General features: G+C 37.3%; 6 protein-coding genes across 6 annotated transcripts; 3 read left to right on the forward strand and 3 right to left on the reverse strand.

The window, feature by feature from the left end:
- Positions 1-424: 424 nt before the first annotated feature.
- On the forward strand, positions 425-2,398 carry LOC110844486 (venom serine carboxypeptidase). Its single transcript, XM_022090705.2, has 6 exons — positions 425-721; positions 784-982; positions 1,111-1,251; positions 1,339-1,595; positions 1,668-1,932; positions 1,995-2,398. The coding sequence occupies exons 1-6, from the start codon at positions 449-451 to the stop codon at positions 2,378-2,380; spliced, it is 1,521 nt and encodes a 506-aa protein (XP_021946397.2). The 5' UTR covers positions 425-448; the 3' UTR covers positions 2,381-2,398.
- LOC110863603 lies at positions 2,301-3,552 on the reverse strand. Its single transcript, XM_022112952.2, has 4 exons — positions 3,283-3,552; positions 3,140-3,214; positions 2,863-3,027; positions 2,301-2,770 (listed from the first exon to the last, which is right to left on the reverse strand). Exons 1-4 carry the CDS (start codon positions 3,331-3,333, stop codon positions 2,480-2,482), a joined length of 582 nt encoding a protein of 193 aa, XP_021968644.1. The 5' UTR covers positions 3,334-3,552; the 3' UTR covers positions 2,301-2,479.
- A 508-nt stretch (positions 3,553-4,060) lies between these two features.
- LOC110863604 (solute carrier family 23 member 1) lies at positions 4,061-7,174 on the reverse strand. Its single transcript, XM_022112953.2, has 11 exons — positions 6,889-7,174; positions 6,596-6,820; positions 6,168-6,531; positions 5,951-6,077; positions 5,758-5,872; positions 5,526-5,667; positions 5,316-5,429; positions 4,881-5,248; positions 4,666-4,807; positions 4,480-4,588; positions 4,061-4,384 (listed from the first exon to the last, which is right to left on the reverse strand). Exons 1-11 carry the CDS (start codon positions 6,943-6,945, stop codon positions 4,258-4,260), a joined length of 1,890 nt encoding a protein of 629 aa, XP_021968645.1. The 5' UTR covers positions 6,946-7,174; the 3' UTR covers positions 4,061-4,257.
- Positions 7,175-8,404: 1,230 nt separating this feature from the next.
- Positions 8,405-10,625, forward strand: LOC110863605 (carboxypeptidase B). Its single transcript, XM_022112955.2, has 10 exons — positions 8,405-8,558; positions 8,662-8,898; positions 8,969-9,065; positions 9,154-9,307; positions 9,398-9,533; positions 9,614-9,872; positions 9,965-10,021; positions 10,098-10,182; positions 10,270-10,353; positions 10,446-10,625. The coding sequence occupies exons 1-10, from the start codon at positions 8,410-8,412 to the stop codon at positions 10,547-10,549; spliced, it is 1,362 nt and encodes a 453-aa protein (XP_021968647.2). The 5' UTR covers positions 8,405-8,409; the 3' UTR covers positions 10,550-10,625.
- An 854-nt stretch (positions 10,626-11,479) lies between these two features.
- Positions 11,480-14,766, forward strand: LOC110863607 (carboxypeptidase Q). Its single transcript, XM_022112956.2, has 5 exons — positions 11,480-12,069; positions 12,144-12,294; positions 12,376-12,628; positions 13,156-13,308; positions 13,408-14,766. Exons 1-5 carry the CDS (start codon positions 11,606-11,608, stop codon positions 14,067-14,069), a joined length of 1,683 nt encoding a protein of 560 aa, XP_021968648.1. The 5' UTR covers positions 11,480-11,605; the 3' UTR covers positions 14,070-14,766.
- Positions 14,484-19,651, reverse strand: LOC110844497 (structural maintenance of chromosomes protein 3). The gene is made up of 18 exons (XM_035849554.1): positions 19,519-19,651; positions 19,185-19,443; positions 18,899-19,080; positions 18,625-18,807; positions 18,334-18,512; positions 18,143-18,232; positions 17,968-18,073; positions 17,784-17,887; positions 17,448-17,705; positions 17,203-17,347; positions 16,877-17,060; positions 16,598-16,784; positions 16,195-16,521; positions 15,937-16,102; positions 15,326-15,856; positions 15,043-15,243; positions 14,780-14,926; positions 14,484-14,695 (listed from the first exon to the last, which is right to left on the reverse strand). The coding sequence occupies exons 2-18, from the start codon at positions 19,411-19,413 to the stop codon at positions 14,624-14,626; spliced, it is 3,291 nt and encodes a 1,096-aa protein (XP_035705447.1). The 5' UTR covers positions 19,414-19,443; positions 19,519-19,651; the 3' UTR covers positions 14,484-14,623.
- Between the last annotated feature and the right edge of the window lie 944 nt (positions 19,652-20,595).

Raw genomic sequence — 20,595 nt, forward strand, 5'->3', positions numbered from 1 at the left:
GCAAAATTTCATCAATATGATAATGCAATCTTGTTGGACACAGTGGTTATAATGGTCAAGTTAAATGCATTGAAAATTAAGATTTTGAAAATTTGAAGTTTTGGAATTGACCATATCACCACATATCGAAATAAATATCTGGCTCAGGCTGGATTTCCGTGCGCTCATCATTATTAATGGTTTAATTTACTGCGGAAGGAGACACTCCAGCATGCAGGATATCAGAATGATTCATCGTATTCATCATTCGTTCGTATATATGTCGGGCCTTTGATAAAAATGAAGAACATATTTATAATACGAATGTGAAATGCATAGTCATATCTGAACATAACAGCATTGATGATTCAATCATAAATATGAGTGTGGTCCTAAAAATTATACGCTATAGGCTAAGCCTGGTTAAGATGTATGCATACATATGTATTTATATCACAATTATGTATTTATGGTCATTATGGGAGCCACAGACTTTGTGAGATTGTTGAAACCTTGCAGTTTGATTTTACTTTCATTTTTGATATCCGAGGGCAGTGCCAAAGGACAACATGACCCTTTAATAATAACGCCATACTTGAAGTCTGGACAGGCGGAGAAGGCCAGAGAGCTGTCCAGGGTCAGAAATCCTCCTTTTCCAACAAATGTTCCAAGTTACAGCGGCTTCTTCACGATTGATGCTGACCATGACTCCAACATTTTCTTTTGGTTCTTTCCTCCTCAGGTTACAATAATTACCTAAAAATATATATTTAAATTGAGACTCAATATTTGCATTTTTGGCAGAAATTGTCTTTTATTGAATCGACCGAAGCAGTGCCACTTCTCCTCTGGCTAAACGGAGGTCCCGGATCATCATCACAGTTCGGTCTATTTGTGGAAAATGGCCCGTTTGTAGTGAATGAGACAAACATCCGATATGTCAGAACTACATCTTGGACTAAAGCAGCCGCTGTGTTGTTCCTGGACAGCCCGGTTGGTACCGGTATGTAGTTAATTTCAATTCTTACAGTCTACATACATAGCCCAGAATTATGACTATTAATTTACCCCGAGCTGGTAACGAAGTCATTGTTGAGAACAAAATAACTTACACGCACTTTTTTTGGACAGGTTTCAGCTTTACCAGAGACAAGTATGCGACATCCATTAGTCAAGTGACTGAGGGTTTGTACATATCGTTGTGCCAGTTTTTCGAGCTGTTTCCAAACTATAAACAGGCCAAATTTTATATTACGGGAGAGTCGTTCGCAGGTATCGGGGTAGATTTAAAATCTTCTTATAATGAATGAATGGTGATGAAATAGAAGAAAAGTATGTTTTATTTGCTGCATGTATAAGGTCAGTATATTCCACACTTGGCGATTCGTGTGTTGGAGCAAGGCATGAAATCACCGTTATCTCATCCGTCGTGCGATATTTCCTTGTCCGGAATATCCATCGGAAACGGTTTCATCGACCCTGAGAACTCCCTCGACTATGCAGAGTTCCTTTATGGTCTTGGCCTATTAGACGAGAAGGGTCGACTTCTGAGTGAACAGTGGCAGGAGAAAATTAGATCCCTCATTCAAAAAGAGAGATACACTGAAGCATTTAAGGTAATTAAGCAAAACGACATTTTAGGTCTAATTGCAGTCAGGGTAAAGTTCTCTGTATATTGCGAAATACAGCTCTATGATCAATACATCGGATACTCGGGATTGAAGGGGAGTCTCATCTCGAATCTTACGGGCTCAGATTTCTACTATAACGTCTTGAAAGCAAAGAGACCTCCAGATTATGACTATTACACCAAATTTGTGGAGCAACCAAAAGTACGGGATGCGCTTCATGTGGGGTCGCAACATCACTTTCAAGACGGAGTCCTTGTCATGAGTAAAATGGAGGGAGAAATAATGAAATCGTCAAAAACCCAGTTTAGAAAATTGGTTACAGGTTGGGTAACATTGCGCTGTTATTTATTTTTCACGTTGGTAATTGTGGGAATTTCTTTCCAGAATACACGAACATTCCAGTCTTGCTTTATAACGGGCAACTCGATCTCATTGTGGCTAATCGGCTGACGGACTCATTTCTCGAGGCTTTGAATTTGGATGAAATCGGTCCCTGGTCGACGAGGAAGGCTCTGAAAATATCTCTATCCGAAATAGTTGGCTACTACAAAACGTGGAAAAATTTGACCCGGGTTACCGTCCGAAATTGTGGTCATATGGTCCCCTACGATAAACCGGAATGGGGATACTTTCTAATCACTGCTTTTTTAAAGGGTGATCTAGGCATTACTGAGAATGATCGTAATACAGTTACGGGAGCTAAGAAATTTATTATCAAAAATTCTATTTATAGTGCTCGAAATAAGACATTCGAAAAAATTAAATATTAAATTGACATGACATAAGTACCAATTTATTTTGCACACACCCTGACAAAATATTTACTCATAATTAAACTAATAATTGGCTAGTTTGTAAAAAAAATTGGATTAGCACTGTCCCAGAAGTTTTCGAATTTCACTGCACGAGTCAACCTGTTGTAAAATATTACTAAAAATTCCTCCCAGTGGATTCTGAGGTATACTAAAACTAGGAATTTGAGGAATGAGGCTCGGCGTTTTGTCGTCATGAACTAAACCGGAGTCATGTTGATTTGCATTTGATTCTAATATATTTGGTTTCAGAGTACTCGCTTGTTTAAGAAAATGTACAGGACCACCGCGGTTAGCTCCTACCGCTCCGAAAATTCCTGATGTGATGCCCGACATAGTAGCAACAATCTGTTTATAATTTTAGACTCGTATGAAATTAAGGCACTCGCAAAAATCAAAATGAAATTCGCATAATAATTTATAAAGAGTTCATATTGTACCTTATTAAGCATTCCACCGTTGTTTGTAGTGCCTGGTTTGTAGTGAGGATTGCTTTTGTCGGGAAATGGGGGTGGAGTTATTATTATGTCATCATGTGCAACTTGTGATGATGATGGGTCCTTAGCGTCCGAACCACCAAAAAATCCAGAAATTGAGGAATAAAGCTTCAAGTGCAATAAAAAATAATTGAAATGCATATGTGTCGGTAGTTATCACTTTATTTACAAAAGTTATCTAGCAGTAGTAGTGCGACACCAAAATTTGTCGTGTACCTACCTGGTCCAGTATGCCACGATATTCTCCCTGACTCTTCTGGTTCCTTAATTCCGCCGCCTTAAAGAGTGGCGTCTCCTTTTTTGGTGACATTTTATTATACAGGCATTATATATAAAATTTGAGATATTTGAAGTTTAACTTACATTGCAAATTAGAACACAAAGTAGAAACACATTCGCGACCCTTTTCTGCATACTGATGGAAGAATTGACAGAATTGATCCTGCTCGCCGGTAAAAAATTACGCGTGTGAAAGACAAAATCAATCTTAATATTCTATTTAACGCTTTAACACCTAACTAAGAACAGCACATTATAATAACAATAACTGCATATCTATACCGACAGTGTCAGTGTAAGTACCACAGATGAGAAAGTGGAGCGACAACGAACAACAATCAGCTCATAGATTCGTACTTAATTTATTTAATTGTCAGTATCTGGTAAAAATTACCATTCCATTCGAATATAAAAGGGCATCCTAACCTTGGCAAAAGTCTGGAAAAGCTACTGGAAAAATTGTCGCAATATCAGAGATACAGATGTGTAATGTCACTCATTCATTATGCAATCGTAGATAATATAGCACATATCGGTACAAGACGTACATATGCATTTAGATACATGCGATTTGTTATGTCGCGCTGAAGAACAGATTTACACGATTTACAATGATCAATAGGGCGATAAAATCGAAGAAGTTTGTAATCTAATTGATCTTGCTAGTCAATTGTTTGAAATATTTTTCTTCTGGCTGCAGGAACTGACAAGCCTTCCGAGTAAGTGGGCCTAATTATTTCTAATAATAATAAAGATTAAAATTTATGTTGTTAATCAGAATCAGCCATTTTTAAATACTCTGTAATTATGTATTATTTACAAAAGAAATGAACACTTGTATTGATTGAGTAATGCGACACAATTTACCAACAGAATAGGCACACCTACTTTATTATGTATTATGGACAGCTATCCATGTGCGTAAAATTAATGCAGTTTAGAATTTAAATTTAAATAACAAAGTTTGTTTATATAGTTCAAATGAAATTATAAGTAACTTATGTTAAACTGGCATGATTATGCGTCAGAGTCAGCAACGGTGCAATTACTCATCAGCAATTAGCTATCGTAGCTGGAATTCAAAGAACTATTAGGTGAAGGTTTTCCTCTTCTGCAGAAAGGGAGACGACATCCTCGAATTTTGGTAAATGTTGGAGAAATTGGTAGTAATTTGAAAATTGAGAATCTGCGGAAAAAGCGATCTTGTGTTAATCGTTTTATACAAATACATACGCATATGTACAAGTATGTACGTCGCTCAATTTATCATTTTAAAATTACCTTTCAATTAAAGCTGTAACGTATGGCAAATCGTAAGATGGGTTTCGCTTGTCTCTGTGAGATTGTTTGGCTTGTATCCGTTGAGATAGACCACGTTCTTCAGGCGACCCTAGTAAAAAGAGACAGCTTCTGTTGATATTTACGATGAAAGAATGATGCTAAGTATATAGTTGCTGTTGTATATACCAGATATCGTGTTATCCAAAATAAAGCCCGTCATGCCTGCAACAAACATTCCAGTGGATAGCAAAATTTGAATAATACTGTCGACGGCAAGCGACCCAGTTTGTACAGCTTCAGGATTGCCTTCTGCCCACTGAGACACTGCCTACAAAACCGTTATGTTGACCTTAATCCAAATGCTCCAGAATATATTATTAGCATGGATAATTAGTCCTTACCAATCCAGCGAAGATTGAGAAACTGACGATAAAGATATTTCGTGACGACTCCAAGCAAATTTCGGAAAGTGTTCCGATTCCGACGGCCATAATGAGTGGAAAAATGTAGCAGAACAAGCCACCTAGTACGGGGTCTGGTATTCCTATGAATATTGCACCGGCTTTGCCCACCAAGCCGAGAACGATCATGATAATCCCACCAAACAGAATCACTCTTCGGGATGCTACTTTTGTCACCGTGATGGTTCCAATGTTGTTTGAGTACGATGTGGATCCATTACCGGAACCGACGATACCGCTCAAGACACAGCCAAAGCCTTCGATAAATATTCCTCTTGAGATCGCATGTTGGGGTGGAACGCCCATCTCTAAATTTGTAGTCAATTGTTTCGTATTTAAATGTGATACCAATTATGTTCTAAAATATCAACTAACTTGAGATCATCGCACACGCGTAGTAATCACCGATCGATTCGATTGTTGCCGTTAAAACACCGCATAACACACCAAAGACTGCCCCCACCGAGACGGTTGGCCAACCCCATTGAACTATAAATTGAGGAATTAATTGTTCAAGAACAGCATGTCACGATACGAATAATTCTGGTAATAATTGAAGTTTTAATTGTGCCAAATGGTGCTTACAAGGATACGGAATACGAAACCAAGGAGCACCGTGAAGTATTCGGATTTTGGAATCCGATCTGGCAGGGTCTCCTTTTGGTAGAACATCTGTCACGGTGAGAATAATACAAGCCCCCCAGACAATCCCTAGAGCTAGAAGCACCTGTGAAAATAAATTGTTGTCCCTTATTTTTCCATAAGATTTTATGCAAACTTTGGGTATAAGTTGACAAGGAGGTTTATCTGTACTCACAGGAAATACTTGAAATATTGGAAACGTTTTCTTCTTTTCCTTATCTTTTCCACAAGGTTTTGAAATTCCAAAATTTTTGAAGTGTTGTGAGAACAGAATTAACAGTCCAATCATTCTGAATAACAATTTCAACATGACAAATTAGCATTAAGAAATGTAGTACTGATACCGGGTACGTTATGCATCAACTTACGCAAAAGCTACGATGCAATTTTTGGAGACCTGTACAGTTACATTTTTGAAGAGGGACAAACCAATAAGTGTAATTGCTGGCGCAACGGTGAGAGGCGTCAAGAATTTTGTAACAAATCCGATAACTCCTATTTTATAGTTAGTCAATAAGTCTCACTCCGATTGAGTCACTCGTATACATATTTATAAATATTACAATTCGGTCAACATATTTTTACCTGTAAGTGCAAAAACGACCTGAAACATTGACGCGCATATTATTGCTCCCTGGATCTCCCTCATTCGAACCTGCCAGAGTTCAGTTTTTTCTTCGGGCGACATCCCAGCCATCACATTTGCAGGGGGACATTTCCACTGGGGTAGATTCATGATGGCCAGAGTGGGTACAAGGAAGGAGAAGGAGCCTCCTTGCACGATTGGCAGTCTGGTGCCGACATGGCTCTGCAGAATTGTAATTATACCCGACATGAAAATGAGGGTTGAGATGATATTGGCACGATTTGGGTCATCGTCGTCCATACAAAGCGCTGGGGTCAGAAGGAAGGGACAGGCGATGGAGGCTCCGATCATTTCCAAGTAGTGCTGGTCATACGTAAAATAAAAATATATTTAGTTTTTGTAAAATTCTCAGTGAACTTGAGTGTACCTGGAAGCCCAAAAAGAGGCACATGTACCAAGGGGGCACGTCTTCAACTTTGTAAATCAAGTCGTCCTCCTCATCCTCCTCCAGCACTGGAAGGTTGTAAATACCAAATACGCTGCTCCTTCTTCGCCCTGGTAATAGTACGGGAATGCTGCTCCGCTCCGTGCTGGGCGTTGTGAAGGAGTCAATCGAACTTACTGTCTCCGCATTTCGGATTTTATCAATATCCTGTTTTACATAAGTCTGATTAGTGGCGAATCTGCTATCACTGAATTTTCAGGATTAGCATTGAATACCTGTTGAGCTTCTTCATCGTCGTACTTTGAAATACCGTCAAATGCTCGATTGTCCATTTTTGGTATGATAAGTTTTTAGTTCATTTAAAAAATCAAGTCACCTGTGAAAAAGTACGCTCTTGAACTGATACATATATATCTTTGAAAGTCAACAAAAATCTGAGTTGTCGAGTCTTTAAGAACGCTTCTTTTGTAGTTTACTAAAGCAGTAGCAACAAATTGGGTAGGAAAGTAGCAATAATTACTACATGGATACCTATTCCTTTATGACATTCACGACTAAAAAGACATAATACAGATGCATGCAACATGGATATTTACAAATATCTATATTAATCTCGATTTATTTAGTCCAATGTCCAAACAAAAAGAGGGCATAATTCCTGTATGGAAAGTTACAAAAATTTACTGAAATTGAATTTTGCAACCTTTTCTAATTATGCTCATGGAAAGCTATAGGAGACAAATGCTCATTTTTGTAACAGGATGCCAGTATTAATTTTCTAAATGACCGTGTTGTTCGAGGAGTTATTTTTCCTTGGGAAACTAACAACATAAACAAACGCACATTGGTCATGAATTATTGCACCCACAAACCCTGGCTTAAATTAAATATGTCATATTTGAAATAATGAGATGCATTTGTCAGCATGAGTTTGTTACCATAATGAATTATATAGTCCCATACGTAGCATATTGCTTCGTTACAGTTTACACAAATGAAGCAATGGGACTAATGGTTTGAAGGATTTATCGTTACAAACAAAGTTGTTGTGGAAGAAATGCCTGCTTGCGTCAGAAGTTTGACCAGCAAGCATAATCAATATGGACAACAAAGGAGCGAACCAATTATTCCTGTCATTAATATGAACAACTTGCAGTAAATGTTTAACTATGGAATCATCAAATACTTATCATTATTAGACGAATGAAAGATTTTCAAAGTTTAACATTTTCGTATCTATTAAAATCTGGGATCGTTCATTTATTCAGCACATGCAAATTTTGTGTGAATCTTTGTTCTACGAGGAGTACTCGTTGCATTTCCTCTTTTGTGTGAAATGTTCAATATTGCTGAGGAGAGTCATGCTTTTCCACAAGTTATATTAATTTTTCCAATAAAATTCAGTAAAAAATGCAGGTTTAAGATACTAAATAGTCCATACAGCCTCGTTTCAACTATTGGGTAATACCAATGGGCTTCGATTTCAGTTTTAATTGTCAAGTATGCAATTTGTGGTAGATAAACAATATATATACACATGTTTTGATATACCACAACATAACATTATACACTCGAATAACGCAGCATTTAATTCGGTAAATTTTCATTTTGCACATTCTCCACTTTTTCAGAAATGCTTATACACAAGGCAAGAAGATAATAATAATAATGTACCTGATAAGACGACATTGACCTTATCAATCAACTGAATTTGATAAGTTTTGAATGTTCCACGAAATGAATGATAGCGTACCTGTGTATGCGAAAATGTGTATCGATGCATAGAAAGGTTTCCCATGATTTCATGTCATTCTTCGGTGATCATCAAACCATTCCACTACGAAATAAATAGGTACAAAATGAAGTGGTCAATTTTCTTGACAATTTTGGCCCTATATCTGGCGTCAAGTTCCAGTAGTGCGGCCCTTCTCAAAAGTTATGAAGGGTAAGCAAAAATAGCCATCTCGTCTAACGCGCACACATAAACATATTAACATATTTAAATACATACAACATATCAAACCTCATACTAAATAATTATTAATCAGGTACAAATTGCTGAGGATAACAGCCCAAAACCAGAAGCATCTCAGCGTCCTTTTGGAATTACGAGATGCGTGGGAAAACACGGAGCCTCATCCATCAGCACTTGTCAACTTCTGGAGCGAACCTGCCATAAATTTCCCCACGGACCTCATGGTCACTCCCGACGCAATTAGTAAAGTCAATGAGATTCTAGAGGGAAACTCCATCCCTTACTCGGTCCAGATGGAAAATGTTGAAACGTATATATTCATGTTTTTTCTATTTCATTTCGAAACAAATTATGGAGCAAATTTTGTTTTACATGTTTAGATTGGTGCAAAATCAGCTCGCAATGAACCAAGCAGCCCTTTCTGCTGCTCCTGGAGATGAACGCATTGGATGGACGGCGTATAATCGATATGACGCTGTAAATATGATTGATGGATTATTATCGATAAATTTCCCTGTATACCTTTCACAAGCACTAATTTATGCATCAATCAATATGTTGGCAGGTGATGGAATGGCTCGATGAACTGGCAGCTAATTACTCTTCGATCGCAACCGTCGAATCTATTGGCCAGAGTACCGAGGGCCGAGAGCTCAAGCTTATCAAAGTTGCAACTCCTGGGGGAGTCCCAAACAAGAAAGCGATCTTCATTGATGGAAGTAAGCACATTGATTGAGCGCTTAATCAATTTCAGGTTAAATACATACAAGCCTATACGACATGGAATAAAACGCTTGTATGTGTATTAGCTTTCCATGCACGTGAATGGATCTCACCTGCCGTGGTCACGTACATTATCAATCAACTGGTCACCAACTCTTCCGCTTATGCGCATATTCTCGATAACATTGACTTCTACCTCCTACCAATAGTCAATCCTGACGGGTATACATGCTTGAAACGCCACATATATTTCATGCCTCTTATTTATCTTCTTTAATATTTAGCTAATTTCTTTACTACAGTTACGAGTTCACTCACACAAGTCAGCGTCTGTGGCGAAAAACCCGATCTGTTATCAATGGCTCCACTTGCCTTGGGGTCGACCCAAACAGAAACTTTGACATTGACTTTGGGGGCTCAGGATCGTCCACTTCTCCGTGCGCAGAAACGTATCTGGGTACAGCTCCCTTTAATATTCCAGAGACTCGACTATTGTCACAGTACATTCGATTGAATTCAAACAAGTTCAAGGCATACTTATCCATGCACAGCTACTCTCAAGTATGTAATATTTGACATTTTTCTTAATTACATAAATTGACGAGAAATTTTGGTTTATTAATCATTGTTCCTGATTACGACCAATCTGCTAGGCATGGCTCACTCCATATGCATGGTCCGCTAGTCCACCACCATTTTTCAGTGATATTGTAATTATCCATAATATTTTTACGGCATGTTTTTAAAGACAACTACTTAAGACTGAAATTTGTTCTTAATTAAAAGATGTCCGTTGGTACCAAAGCCATCGAATCTTTACAGGCCGTCTACGGAACTCGATACGTTGTTGGGCCTACCAGCACCACCCTCTGTGAGTTCTTTTGCCACTTTTGTGGACAGCTACATCTGATAGCTTTTATTAGTGAATGATTCTTATGGGAATAATTGTTTTTTGAAGATTTCCATTCGGGTGCTTCACAAGACTGGACAAAGGATGTTACATCCATTAAATACACGTATACCGTGGAATTAAGAGACACAGGTATGCTCAACCTTTGCCTAATATAGACATACAAATAATGGACCAGTGGACCACAAAGTATAATGTGACGACATTTGTAAATATGCAAATAGGTGATTTCGGTTTTCTTCTCCCCCCGAACCAAATTCTGCCCACAAGTGTGGAAACCTGGGCAGCAGTTCAAACAGTTGCTCGTGAAATCATGACAGAAATTTAATTATCAAAAACACGACCTTCTTTTGAAGTTTGTAGAAATTGGTGGAAAACTAATAAATTTAATTGTGCATATCGTAGCTTGAAAATTCGTCGAATCCTTTATCAGAACAGATGTGTTCCATGGTATTACGGAAAGATACACCCTCTCATTTGCTTGCACCCGTTCAATTGCACCATGCACGCATCTTCCACCCCACGCGTTCCCGTAAACACAGCAAAACGTGCTGCTTGGTTCCATATATGAGCGATCTTGTAAGGATGTGCTATTCCATGGCTTGGTGCCACACGCTTACCAAGCAGCACGTTTTACATGGAAAATATATAGGGGTGCATCAGGGGAGAGTTATTTTAATTACCTATTACCTATGTACATGAGCGGGTCTGCATCTGTCCACAATTCATGTTCATAATGTACGTGTATCTCAGAATTTGTGTGAATTTTATTCATAACCATAACCATTCTACCCTAACAGGAAGTCAAATAATGAGAATGATGCTGAATAAACAATAAATATTTAGATCTTAAAAATGACTTCACCAAAGTTGGGAGTGCTATTAGTATAATTTGGAGATTGGAAAAGATTGCTTAGAATTTTAGATGATGGCTCGCAAATAATGATTGGTGGACAATTGAAAATCATGCAAATTCTAAATAAATGATATACATAGATATGTTCATTCATAATACAAACATAAACACATTGAGTGGTAATTAATTACATTATTTATCAAGTCAAAGTATGTCATCTTTAAATAACGATTGATATCATTAAACAGCAGAAAGTGCTCTGGTTTGTTTTCGTTATCACAAAACTTTGTTATAAATGACATTGTATTTATATTTCCAGTTAATAAGCCAATTCAAATTGCAGATAATAAAATAAATTCATGTCATGCATGATGAGTTCATGACATTGTCATAGATCACAGACAGATACATTGTAATAAATCACGGACAACTATAGTCAATCAAGTCTACCATCTCATTACTCATTACTTGAATAATTTTACCCTTTTAAATACCCTTGTAAATAATTAGCCAAATTACCTTTAAGAAATGTATAAAAGAATGTTTTACAACTCGTTATTAATAAAAGTATTTTTCGTAGCGTTATTATTGCCAAGTTTTTCAAAAGCTGGAGAAAGTTTCGGATTTTTCGAAGGTCCGAATGCTTACACGTATACGCGAGATGGGCTAAAATCTCACATCGAATCTGCAACTTCTCGAGTATCCAATGAATTTAATCCGGAAATTTGTTCGAGACCTGAACATAAGGAGCTGATGGAAAGGCTGAAGAAATATCAGCCCTCCGTGGACAGAATTAAGCAATCGGTTGTTTCTGGGTCTTACAAGAACACGACGTACGAGGGATTAGTCGACTTTCTCGACACCTTCGGACCCCGGATAAGTGGTTCGGTAGCATTGGAGAAATCCATCGACTACCTTCAAGACGCGTTTGAAAGCTCACAAGGAGTCGACATAATGTGGACTCAACCTGTGGATGTGCCCAAGTGGGAGCGGTTCGTGCATATATTTTATTTCTCAGACAGAATACACATTTTATGCTGATTTTATATAAATACTCTGTGAACAGTGGCGAAGAATCAGCCCGATTGGTAACATCTTCAAACAGAAGCTTGGCAATGTTCAGCCTGGGCCAATCCGTTCCAACGCCCTCGAATGGAATTATTGCAGACGTCGTCGTATTTAACGACTATAAATCTTTGGCAGAAAATATTGCAAATGTAACAACACAAAAGTTACAAATTATTTCTCCTTATGTTGTACACATGATATATGATCTATTTTCTATAATAAAAAATTAGGTGCGAGACCGGATAGTCGTTTGCAACTTTATCGGAGTAGAAGGTGATATTCTGGACACAAAGAACACGGGTTATCCTCAAGTTGCGGACAACGGTGGTCTGGCAATTTTGTACAAATCAGCCGCAACGTTTTCTTTGTACACGCCCCACACCCGAAGAGCTAATCTGTACTACAACGGCGTCTCAAAAGAAATTCCCATCGCCTATTTGACCACCGAAGATACAGCTTTGCTATCCCGGATTTATGCCAGAGGTACGTACATACTATTTACAAATGTACATATTTATTAATCACGTGTGGTACAACTTTTATTTGAACGCAATTGATAAATGAGTCAATTTACCAATTGGTAAATTAAATAGTCAAGCAATCAATTGGTACCAGTTTTCTTAACGTAGGATTAGGTGACTCATCGTCATAGGTCTAAAAATCTGAACATTTTTATGCATTTCTCCGTTCTGGGAATTTATTTTTAAATTCTACCAGATCCATTGGTAGACCAGGTCAGTACCAATTTATTAAAAATATGCACTCTAGATTTTGAAAAGTTTTGAAGGAGGAGACCCAATTTTTCTGAAGGCGTTCACTCTTTTTGGGTCTCCTCCTTCAAAACTTGTCAAAATCTAGAGTACATATTTTTAATAAATTGGTACTGGTCTGGTCTACCAATGGATCTGATAGAATTTAAAAATAAATTCCCAGAACGGAGAAATGCGTAAAAATGTTAAGATTTTTAGACCTGTGACGATGAGTCACCTAATCCTACGTTAACATTTCAGGGGAGCAGATAACAATGGATTTGAAAATTTTCAACAAGTACCACAACGACGTTACTGAGTCTAGAAATCTATTTGGAGATTGGGTGGGTTTAGCTCTTCCCGAGGAACACGTGATCCTTTCTGCCCATACGGACTCTTGGGACGTAGGTCAAGGTAAGTAATCAGGAATTGCATTTTGTATCGGCTGTAACGGGGCATTATGGACTTACTAAATAATTTTATTCCAACTTTGATTAATAATTAACTCTCAAGGTGCACAGGACGACGGTGTAGGAATTTATCTGGTGGTACAAACTATGAATTTGTTGAGTGAGTTGGGTCTGCGTCCTCGGAGGACAATTCGTTCGGCACTTTGGACTGCAGAGGAGTATGGCTTCAATGGGTCGGCGACATACATCAAAGAATATTACAGAACGGCTGAACAAATGGAGAAGGTGACGTTGGCAATGGAGGCAGATTACGCCTGCCTGGCGAATGGTGGCTTTATCTTTCACGCCAACTACCAAGGGAATCCTTTGAGGCCTCATAATTTAATGACTCACGAAGAACTCGGGTGCATTATGACCTCGATCAATGAGATGCTCGGGAGTGACGTTACCCTGGGCTTGGTGTATGAATCCGACTCTTATGGAACGGATTTGGATCGTTTCATTGACCTCGACATTCCAGTGGTGAGTCTGCTGGGCGATGATGGACGATATTTCTGGTATCACCACACGGATTCGGACACCGTCTCTGCCCTCAACCCTTTACAACTTGATTACTGTTTGGCAAGTTGGGCGTCGGCAACGTACATCTTGGCGGACTTTGCGTATTCGACAGAAAGGAGTGGTGGGTCGCCGAGTTTGACATATAATTTCATGACCCTTATTTCTATTTCTGCTCTATTTATTAACAGTATGATATTGACATGAACCAAATAACGTATGTATGTATAAAATGCTTAACATGTATCTGAACGTATACTTGAATAGTGTCTAATGTATTAGTTCCTTATTTAGTAAAAACGAGTGCAGTGTTGATTTACAAAATATTCGATTCCGGTCTTGGGAATCGTTTTAGCAATTGGATCTTTTCTTCTCTGGTTAAACGTAAACAATTATTGTGTGCGGCTCATATTCATGTTCATATACGCTGTTGTAGATTTTGATTTAATGGGGCTATAAAAAAGAGGTTGCTATCCTATGATAGATATTCAATCAAGGAATAATATTAAATTTATCGTTTAATTTTCCCTTTACTGGTTCATTAACTGTCACTTATTAATTATTAAAAAGTGACAGTTTATTATTTATGAAGACATTGGGTATGTAAGCCGAAGGTGTAAATATTATTGAAATACATATTTTATTTTTACTAGCAAATGCATAATTTTCAACATTGCAAAATTGCTAATTTGCATGAAACAAACCAAACATATATAAAAATTAAAGTTGGGTGTATGAAATATTAATAAATTAAGAGCTAATTATTCTGGCTGAGATGAATGTTCAACGAAGGTCACGGCTTCGTGAATATCGACTGGTCTCACGGTCGAGCACTAAAATATATAAGAGCACAAACTGTTATTGAATTTCATTATTAGAATATAAATCACACAAGTAAAACCCATATGTATTCAAACCTTATTTGTCATAGAAACCCCATAAAATTTGTCCGCATCGGATAAAAACTCCCGTCGGAAAGTAGTGCAAATGAACTGAAGATTAAATTCGGATGACAAACCATGAATGACCTTTGTTACTTCAGCACGGTACTGCGGATCCAAGGCCTGAATTATATGTGACCAAAAAACATTTGAAGTAAAGTGATACGAGATACATATATATGTAATAAATTATAACCAGATAAACTTAGAAAATCAGAGTACATAGCTATTTATTTTACCTGGTCCACCTCATCAAATAAGTAAAATGGAACTGGATCAATTTTCTGGATTGCTAAGATTAAGCACAATGCGACGACAGATTTCTGACCACCAGAAAGCTGAATTATATTACACATTTCTGGAAGACGATTATTAATGAAATTGACATTGATTTTTAAACCCTCTGCAACTCCGCGTCCCAAAAGCTTGCGAATCTTGTCCTGCTCGCAAATAAAAAGGAACAATACATTCTATGTGTTTGGAGTTTTGGAGATATAAATTAACTTTTACAATTTTGATTACCGAATCTAAAGTTTCAGAATCCACGTGAAAGTTTTTGCCGTACAAAATCAACTCTGCGATACCTTTGGGGACAATCTGTGAAAAAATTTCTTTAAACTGTTGTTGAAGAACACGAAAATTTTTGAGAATTGCATCTGCTCTTTTTTCTTCAAGGTCAGCAACCAACTGATCCATTTCATCTCGAGCTGTACAAAGTTGTTCTAAATTTTCCTTGAAGGCTGCATACTGTTCCACGAGTTCTTGGTATTGTTCTGCAGCTTTCTGGTTGACACCAGACACGCCACCAATGTACTTGTTAATTTTCTTTAATTTTTCATAAAGAACTTTTGATGATTCGTTTTGAAATTTATTAGAATCCCCCGGTACAGTTGCAAATTTTGTCCCTGCTTCAGTAATTTCTTGAAGCTTCTGGTTCAACCCAAGCGCCTCAGTACATAACTTGTCCAAACGTCTCTCGACTTGATTTCGGGATTTCATTATTTTCTTTTCCTTATCATCAAGATTATCTAATTGTGCCTTTAATTTGGACCTCTGTAATTTAAGACACGAGTGAGTTTTGTACAATAATTACAGAGTTCATCGATTATCTCATGCAGTGTTAGTGTGTAAACCTTTGCGGCCAACTGTGGTATGGATTCAGCGATATTGTTCGATTCGCTGATCTTCTTGTTAATTTGATCCGTAATGGAATCTATCATTTCGTTGATATCAGATAGTCTTTGTCCATGTTCTTGACTAGAGTGGAGTTCTAGCTCTTTGAAACGCTCTTCTTCAACCCTGAGCAAAATTATACAAAACAATGAACATGATATCATATGCACATAACATGCGTTATATTATACATATTTGTGTAAATTAGATAGACTAACAGAGTGTGCTGTTGTTGAATTTTCAGAGTTAGAGATGTAATAACCTTTTCTATGTTCATTCTTTTTGAAAATATCTCTTTTTTCTCTTTCGTTAGTTTCTTTAGTTTATTTCTAAGGTTGGAGACCATTTTACGATCACTCTGAGACGGGGTAGATTGGCTTTGTCGCTCCAATTCTGCTTCATAGTTGGTTTTCCGACAGGTGAGTTCGTAAATTTCACGTGATAATCGTTCAGTTTCTTTTTGAGTATTGGTAAATGACACTTCTATCGATTTTAGCTCGACTTCAAAACGTTTCAGCTTGCATGCCGAGTCATCCTTTTTCGCCCTGCAAGTAATTAAAGACAATTTTGAAGTAGAATGCTTTTAACCAAAAAACTACTAACATATTTTTTCAATCTCACATTAAAACACATTTTTTAGACTCCCTATTTACCGACGCCGAACCGGCTTCAGCAATGTGCTTTTCTAGTTTTTCCAACTGGCTTTCCGCATTAAATTTCCGATGTGAAAGAGACTCGAGACTCTGATCTGACTTTGCTTTTGCTCGTTGGAGTTCCAACTTTCCCAAGCCTAGTTCCATATAACCACCTACAACGCCATAAAGTAGAAAAAATTATAATAACTAACAATAAAAATCTACGCACTGAGAAATATTAATACGTCTATGCTAATTTTGTTACCACTAATAGGTCCAGTCCTGAATACCTTGTCACCCGCAGTAGTTACGCAAGTGATTTTATGAATCTTAGCAAGGGATGTGGCATCAGATAATTCTCTGCATAGCAAAATTGGTCCAAAAATAAAACTGACAAGTTTTTCCAACCCGGGTGAGCAATTAATGTCGTTCATCAAAGGACGATGGTCCTGTTTTTAAACAAGATACACAAAATTAGTAAGAAGGTATAAATAGATATCCTACAAAAATTATGAATTAAATATTCAATCATAAAAATATACAAGTACATCCAGACAATAATCTGAATAAAAATAAAATTGTACCGCCTACCCGATGATCTGGGGGATAAGTTATGACTGGTACTTGTATATCATCAATTGGAATAAAGGTAGGAGCTCCTCTTAATTTGAGTCGATTAAACTCCTTAAGAATACGCATGCCAACTTTTCGATTCTTTACAACATGATTAAATAGCCTGATAAATAAAAAAGTAATATTAATTATAAATGGAAAGTTGTAAACAAATTTGTTGAGACGTTGACTATAGAAAAACATATTTGTAAGAAGTGCTTTACTTAATTCCGCCAGCTGTTTCCACTGCTAGGTCGAAACTGTCTTCACATTCGATATTTTCAATAACCAGTCCATAATACCCTTCGACAATTTCGTCCTCCCCATTCTTTCTCAATTCTTCGATCGCCAAGTGTACTCCCTCCCACCCGTTGATTGCTTCTCGGCCTACTTTCCTTTGGAGATGTTCCATAAGTGCTAGCCGGACCCCTTTTTCATTTGACATTTTCTGTTCAACTTCATTAAGGGTTTTCCACATTTCTCTGGAAGTCGCAAAATCTTTGTAAATACTAAAATCTATACATAGCTAGCTGCATTAATATAACGAACGACGTACAAACCTTCTAGCCTTTTCTGCTTTAAAAAGTTCTGCATCTGGGTGAGTTGAAGCCTTTTGAAGCTTTGCTAGTTCTATTCGGATATTGTTATGCTCCTCTTGAATACCCTGCATCGTACATTTGAGCAGTTATTTATTATTTACAGTGTCCATTCTTTGTAACATAAAATTGTTATATATATACAGACCTCCAAGTTTCGAGTCACAGTTTTCTTCGAGTTTTCTAGTGTTGCCAGAGTCTTTTTCATTGAATCAAGTTTTTTAGAATTCTTTTCGATGTCCTTCTTAATGTTTCTATATAAAAAGGGCAATTTTAATGGGATACTATTATAAATATACATATTATAAAAATTAACTACATACGAAATTAATACGACGATCTCTTTGGAATCTAGAAATTCACCTCCAAGACGTGATTCTAAGATTCTCAACTTGCTATCTTTGGAAATTACCCTGAAAGAAATGTAATTATATTAATTACCAATTATATCAATTGGTCTAGCCGATAAACAAGTATAAAAAGTTTACAATATCGCCCACTCTGTAGTTACTACCTTTGTTCTACATTCAGCTCATTTGATTTTGCGAGTTCAAGCTCATTTTTAGCTTCAGCTAATTCTAATTCCATTTCAGAAAGTACGCTCTGTAACTTTTTTAACTGTGCATTTACTTGCTTCTTTGATAAATTTTTGCTTTGGCTTAAAAATTCTTCGCGCAAGTTCTTTAAGCGTTCCTATAACAAAGTACATTAAAATTGAAAATTGTGCATTTAATCAATCAACAGTGCAAATGGTTGCTAAAAATTCACAAATTAATGATATATATTACTAATATAATATGCATACCTTCTCAGACACCAGAGACAAAACTTCGCTGTCCACAATTTCACGCTTCGCCTGAACCCTTTCATATTTAGATGCAACATTTGCAAGATTCTGAGTGACGGTTTGTTCATCTTTTTTGAGCTCCTGCCATTCTTTTTGAATAGGTTCCACTTGCTCTGACACCTTCTCACGTTCTGCTTCACACTAGATAAAATATATTCGTAACTTGTATTAATATATCACCCAACTATAATAATTTATGATCTTATAAAGGAAATTTTAAATAAAGTAATACTGATTTTAACGCCGTTTGGGCTGACGCCATTTCCCGTTGATTCAAAATTTGCTCTATCGAACGTCGCTTAGAATCCCATTTCAAATATTGTTTCAATTCGGTTGCTTCGTTTGCAAGGCTATCCTGTCTATCTTTGAGGTCTGTCAGACATTTTTCCATCTCAGTCTTTTTGGCGTCACCATCTATTCAAGGGAGAAAAAATGTTGATCACGCTCCATTAATCTTAACCTTTAAGTGATTGATAAATGAAGTAAAACTACAACATATGTAAATATATGTCTCCTACCGTCAACAGATTTGCGATAATCCTCCAACTTTTGTTCGTACGACGTTGATCCCGTGACATCCTCCAGCAATTTTAATCGGAATGCATCAGTTCCTACTGCCAACTCTTGTACTTTACCTTGTCTAACGATGAAATATGGGTTCATAAAACCAGCCACATCTAGAAACTGTTTTGCATTTGAAATTTCTTTCCCATTGCAGTAGAACTTATCCTTCTTGGCCGCAATCATTCTCCGAAACACTACCGTATCAGCATTCACCTGTGATTATCAGACAATATGTCACTACAATTCTTTCAAAATAGCATTAATATTGTGCTTTACAATTCTACTTACCGGCAACTTTTTGTCTGTATTATCAAAAGTAATCTCCACAAAGGCAGGATCGTTAATTTTATTACCATGGCCTTGATAAAGTAACGCAGATCGTGCCTGCGGCCTGAGATGGCGATACTCCAAAGTTAGGGCAAATTCAATGGCAGCAAATAAATTACTTTTCCCGGACCCATTCAAGCCAACTAGATAAACGCCAATATGTACGACTCTCATTATTCTTTTCACATATTTATATGTAACATATGCACTTACCAATAATGTTAAATCCAGGATCAATGTCTTTAATAATTGTCTTTTCCTTGTAGCTTTTGAAGCCGCACACGACAACCTACAATAATAGTTAAATGCAATTTATTAGCCACCCATACTTCAAGCACGGAGGATTAAGATTTGTGAGAAACGTGCCTCTTTGATGAACATTTTGCCGACGTTTCGCACTTTCGGGAGAGGAGGAGGCAGGCCGAGGGGGGTGTTTGGTGAGGCAGCCCCACTTTTGTTGGGAAATAAAAACGGTGGAAGAAGACGAGGAGAGAGCTGGAACGGATGACCGGCCGGCAGAGAATCGGTGAGTAGTGAGTGGAGAGGATGAGATGGAGTAGGAAAAGTGAGACGCTTGCTACGCTTAGCGGTCATCAACCTCAGTGGGGATCCTTCCTCCCTCGAACAGAGTTCACTTGAGTTCCAGCCATTTTTCTCAATAGTTGCGAAAGCCGGCAAGAGTCATGTCAGATGTCATTGTTGCTGGTGTATGTAATAAATATGTTAATTTTGTCAAGAACATGGGTGTGACACATCCTTATTGCAAAGTTTGGTATTATAATCTAAAAAACCTTATCAAAACCAAAAAATATGCTCATTAATGCCTTATTAATGCCTTATTAAAATTTGTGGCTATCGAACAAATTTTCGTATATTTCCAGCTAAAATTGAAATGAAAGCCTATGCTTCTCTGATTAATCAACAAACCCGTAATTTATCTTCGAAGTTATCTTTTAATTCAGATGAGCACAAAAATGTTAGTCAATTTGCTTATATTCATAACTATCTTGGCGAGTTTCAACATTTGAGGTTTAACTT

Source organism: Folsomia candida, unplaced genomic scaffold (genome assembly GCF_002217175.1).
Source record: "Folsomia candida strain VU population unplaced genomic scaffold, ASM221717v1 Fcan01_Sc001, whole genome shotgun sequence".
Classification (NCBI taxonomy): domain Eukaryota; kingdom Metazoa; phylum Arthropoda; class Collembola; order Entomobryomorpha; family Isotomidae; genus Folsomia; species Folsomia candida.

What these genes read in the sequence shown, in the direction of transcription:
- LOC110844486 (XM_022090705.2), top strand. Translation starts at nt 449, where the DNA reads ATGGTCATTATGGGAGCCACAGACTTTGTGAGATTGTTGAAACCTTGC. An exon ending in TACGGGAGAGTCGTTCGCAG is followed by an intron (nt 1,252 to 1,338) that starts GTATCGGGGTAG and finishes TGCATGTATAAG; the next exon opens with GTCAGTATATTCCACACTTG. An exon ending in GATACACTGAAGCATTTAAG is followed by an intron (nt 1,596 to 1,667) that starts GTAATTAAGCAA and finishes TGCGAAATACAG; the next exon opens with CTCTATGATCAATACATCGG.
- LOC110863603 (XM_022112952.2), bottom strand. Translation starts at nt 3,333, where the DNA reads ATGCAGAAAAGGGTCGCGAATGTGTTTCTACTTTGTGTTCTAATTTGC. An exon ending in TTTGTGTTCTAATTTGCAAT is followed by an intron (nt 3,215 to 3,282) that starts GTAAGTTAAACT and finishes TCACCAAAAAAG; the next exon opens with GAGACGCCACTCTTTAAGGC. An exon ending in ACGGTGGAATGCTTAATAAG is followed by an intron (nt 2,771 to 2,862) that starts GTACAATATGAA and finishes AATTATAAACAG; the next exon opens with ATTGTTGCTACTATGTCGGG.
- LOC110863604 (XM_022112953.2), bottom strand. Translation starts at nt 6,945, where the DNA reads ATGGACAATCGAGCATTTGACGGTATTTCAAAGTACGACGATGAAGAA. An exon ending in AATTGCATCGTAGCTTTTGC is followed by an intron (nt 5,873 to 5,950) that starts GTAAGTTGATGC and finishes ATTGTTATTCAG; the next exon opens with AATGATTGGACTGTTAATTC. An exon ending in TTTGGATAACACGATATCTG is followed by an intron (nt 4,589 to 4,665) that starts GTATATACAACA and finishes TCTTTTTACTAG; the next exon opens with GGTCGCCTGAAGAACGTGGT.
- LOC110863605 (XM_022112955.2), top strand. Translation starts at nt 8,410, where the DNA reads ATGATTTCATGTCATTCTTCGGTGATCATCAAACCATTCCACTACGAA. An exon ending in CTTCTCAAAAGTTATGAAGG is followed by an intron (nt 8,559 to 8,661) that starts GTAAGCAAAAAT and finishes ATTATTAATCAG; the next exon opens with GTACAAATTGCTGAGGATAA. An exon ending in AGCGATCTTCATTGATGGAA is followed by an intron (nt 9,308 to 9,397) that starts GTAAGCACATTG and finishes TATGTGTATTAG; the next exon opens with CTTTCCATGCACGTGAATGG.
- LOC110863607 (XM_022112956.2), top strand. Translation starts at nt 11,606, where the DNA reads ATGTATAAAAGAATGTTTTACAACTCGTTATTAATAAAAGTATTTTTC. An exon ending in GATGTGCCCAAGTGGGAGCG is followed by an intron (nt 12,070 to 12,143) that starts GTTCGTGCATAT and finishes CTCTGTGAACAG; the next exon opens with TGGCGAAGAATCAGCCCGAT. An exon ending in ATCCCGGATTTATGCCAGAG is followed by an intron (nt 12,629 to 13,155) that starts GTACGTACATAC and finishes TTAACATTTCAG; the next exon opens with GGGAGCAGATAACAATGGAT.
- LOC110844497 (XM_035849554.1), bottom strand. Translation starts at nt 19,413, where the DNA reads ATGATTGCGGCCAAGAAGGATAAGTTCTACTGCAATGGGAAAGAAATT. An exon ending in CCCAAACGGCGTTAAAATCA is followed by an intron (nt 18,808 to 18,898) that starts GTATTACTTTAT and finishes TATTTTATCTAG; the next exon opens with TGTGAAGCAGAACGTGAGAA. An exon ending in CAGGACTGGACCTATTAGTG is followed by an intron (nt 16,785 to 16,876) that starts GTAACAAAATTA and finishes ATGGCGTTGTAG; the next exon opens with GTGGTTATATGGAACTAGGC.